Raw genomic sequence first — 2,552 nt, forward strand, 5'->3', positions numbered from 1 at the left:
GGACCCACCAATCTAGTGCAGGAGGTGGCATACAATGAAGAAAACCTGGTACCTCTCCCATAGTCCTCGTGGACAGGTACCCTCCACCGGGGGACACCAGGGCCGGATGCTTTCAACTCCAATGGCAAGAAGTGAACACTACAGATTATTATAATGTAATGAAGAGAATTCCTGTAAAGTTGCTTTTAAGATTGTATAGCTTTGTGTATACATTTTTTTTTTTTTTAAACATGTATAATGTTAAAAGACTAGAATATGAAAGTGTTATAAATTCATGTACTATACAGTAAACTGGGCTGGCAGAATGCCTTAGCATCTCAACTGCTGTTTTGTCATATTCGTAACATGTTATTGATATTAATAACATCACAGTATTCTCAATGTGCTTTTAAAACACTAAATCCAAATTTCCAAATAATATAGTGGCCGTCAAGATTTTTAATAATCGTTATTCTGAGGAGGCTGTTCTTGTCGTCAGTGTGTCAGGAGGCTGGGTGCCTCTGAGGGGGGCGGTGCACGCAGACCCCTCCCGCCCCAAACCCCCTCACCCCCTCGCACACTGACCAGCAGCCAGACAGGCAGCCTTCTCCTCACTCCGACCATCAGCAGCCACACCACCGCAGTCTCAGCAGCTCATGCATGCGCCTGCTCCGGGGTAGACGTCCGTCCGTCCGCCAGGTCACCATGCTAGAAAACGGGAGGAAGGTGTTCAAGGAGGGTCTGCTGGAGAAGCGGAGCGACGGGCTGCTGCAGCTCTGGAAGAAGAAGCGCTGCGTCCTGACCGAGGACGGCGTCCTGCTGCTGCCGCCCAAGCAGCACGACCAGCCGCAGCAGCAGCAGCAGCACGGCGGCGGGGGTGGGGGGGGGGACACGGGCAAAGTCAAGGAGCTGCACTTCGCCAACATGAAGACGGTGGACTGCGTGGAACGGAAGGGCAAGTACGTCTACTTCACGGTGGTCACGCTGGAAGGGAAGGAGATCGACTTCAGGTGCCCGCAGGACGAGGGCTGGAACGCGGAGATCACCCTGCAGATGGTCCAGTACAAGAACCGGCAGGCGATCCTGGCCGTCAAGTCCACCCGGCAGAAGCAGCAGCTGCTTGTGGTGCAGATGCCCGGACAGAAGACGGTCCGCAGCTCGCCCAACGTCGCGTGACCTGCGGCGAGTCCCGCGGACATTGGTGCACCATTATTAGCGGTAAGACCGGGGGAGGGGGGGTCCCCACACCTGGGGATCCCCCAGCAAATCAAGGACCCATACGTTTTTCTGCTATGAATGAGGACTTCTGTTTTGATCCTAGGTCCCAGTGCTCCCTCTCAGACCCGATCCTGATAGAATATGCTGGCAGAAGGGGACAAAATCGTACACAATGTGGATTTACTTTTGCGTAAAGAAAACTTTGGGAGTCTTTGCTGTAGGCCTCCGCCGGAAATGTGCTGGATATATCCATAACCAGACAGGTTTGATATTTCATACAAGGAGGGCTTCTCCTTATCCATAACATCTGGCGTTACGCGCGCGGATAAAGAGATGGAAATTGCGCCCGTCGCGTAATTACTCAGTAAGAAAAGATGAACAGTTGTTTATATAAGACATTTAAAATTAGATTAACACGAGAGAATCACTGTTGGGACATGTTCAAGTCCACACTGTAAAACATTTCAAACCTAAAATATGCCGAAGTGACTCCAAGCGTAATGACGCACAAATTGCGCGCAAAAAGCAAATGCCACATCAGACCCAAGTGTGTGGAGCTTTCCAGTCCTACCACACACCCCAGCAGCTCCAACATGTGTCCTCGGTCAGACAAGCTGCTCTGTGTCTGCATGGACAGCACATTCCCGTGCACGTGGCTGTCTATGGTCCATGGTGACGTGGTGTCACACCGACGTCTCCACCCAGCCAGACACAGAGTGGTGGACACATGTTATTATCCTGTCATTGAGTTGAAGGGGGACATTGTGACCGCCCCCCCATTACTTGTCAAACAGGGTGGTTACTGTTTTGTTAAGAAGCACAATTCTCCAAAGAGGTTTTTTTTTTTTTTTATATTGACTTAGGTCAAGTTGCAGTCCAATCCAGTATTTGTAGACTTAGTCAATTCAAATGTTAATAGAAATTAGGGAAAGCATGGAACATAATCTGTACTTAAAATATGGCTAAATTAATCAAATACGACAAATTCAAATTCAGTTTTTGGTTTCTGACCAAAATCTAAAGAGGAAGTGTGATTAATGACTTGAGTATCTCTAAAACCACGTCTGCGGCCCTGCTGACGCTGTTCCCCTCTTTCTTTTATGTCAGAAATAAGTGTATAGTCCAGTAAACCTTCCAGAGACCGTAAGGGGGACAGTTCTGCCGCTGGATTAGTGGGAGTCGGCGTTCCTGGTGCAAGCCAGACTCTTGAAATGGAATGAGCAGCCTGAGGTCCTGGTATATTGAGTCCACGTTGCCTCCTGTGTCAGACCTCCCCAGTCTCCAGTCCGTCTAATTGATTGCATCCGCAGGTTAATTGGACACTCAGCTGGAGGATGACTCCCCCCCCCCCCCCC

General features: G+C 49.7%; 1 protein-coding gene across 2 annotated transcripts in view; it reads left to right on the forward strand.

Moving 5' to 3' along the window:
- The first annotated feature begins 573 nt into the window (after positions 1 to 573).
- phlda1 (pleckstrin homology-like domain, family A, member 1) overlaps positions 574 to 2,552 on the forward strand; it is a 4,622-nt gene continuing 2,643 nt past the window's right edge. Inside the window, exons 1-2 of one of the 2 annotated variants that reach the window (XM_032511124.1) lie at positions 574 to 1,197; positions 1,301 to 2,552. The exon at positions 1,301 to 2,552 is cut by the window's right edge and continues 2,643 nt beyond it. In XM_032511124.1, the coding sequence (XP_032367015.1) occupies positions 640 to 1,155 (516 nt within the window). In that variant the 5' untranslated portion in view covers positions 574 to 639 and the 3' untranslated portion in view covers positions 1,156 to 1,197; positions 1,301 to 2,552. The remainder of the gene's footprint in view (positions 1,198 to 1,300) is intronic. The other variant, XM_032511125.1, reaches the window with a different exon arrangement.

Source organism: Etheostoma spectabile, unplaced genomic scaffold (assembly GCF_008692095.1).
Source record: "Etheostoma spectabile isolate EspeVRDwgs_2016 unplaced genomic scaffold, UIUC_Espe_1.0 scaffold317, whole genome shotgun sequence".
Lineage (NCBI taxonomy): Eukaryota > Metazoa > Chordata > Actinopteri > Perciformes > Percidae > Etheostoma > Etheostoma spectabile.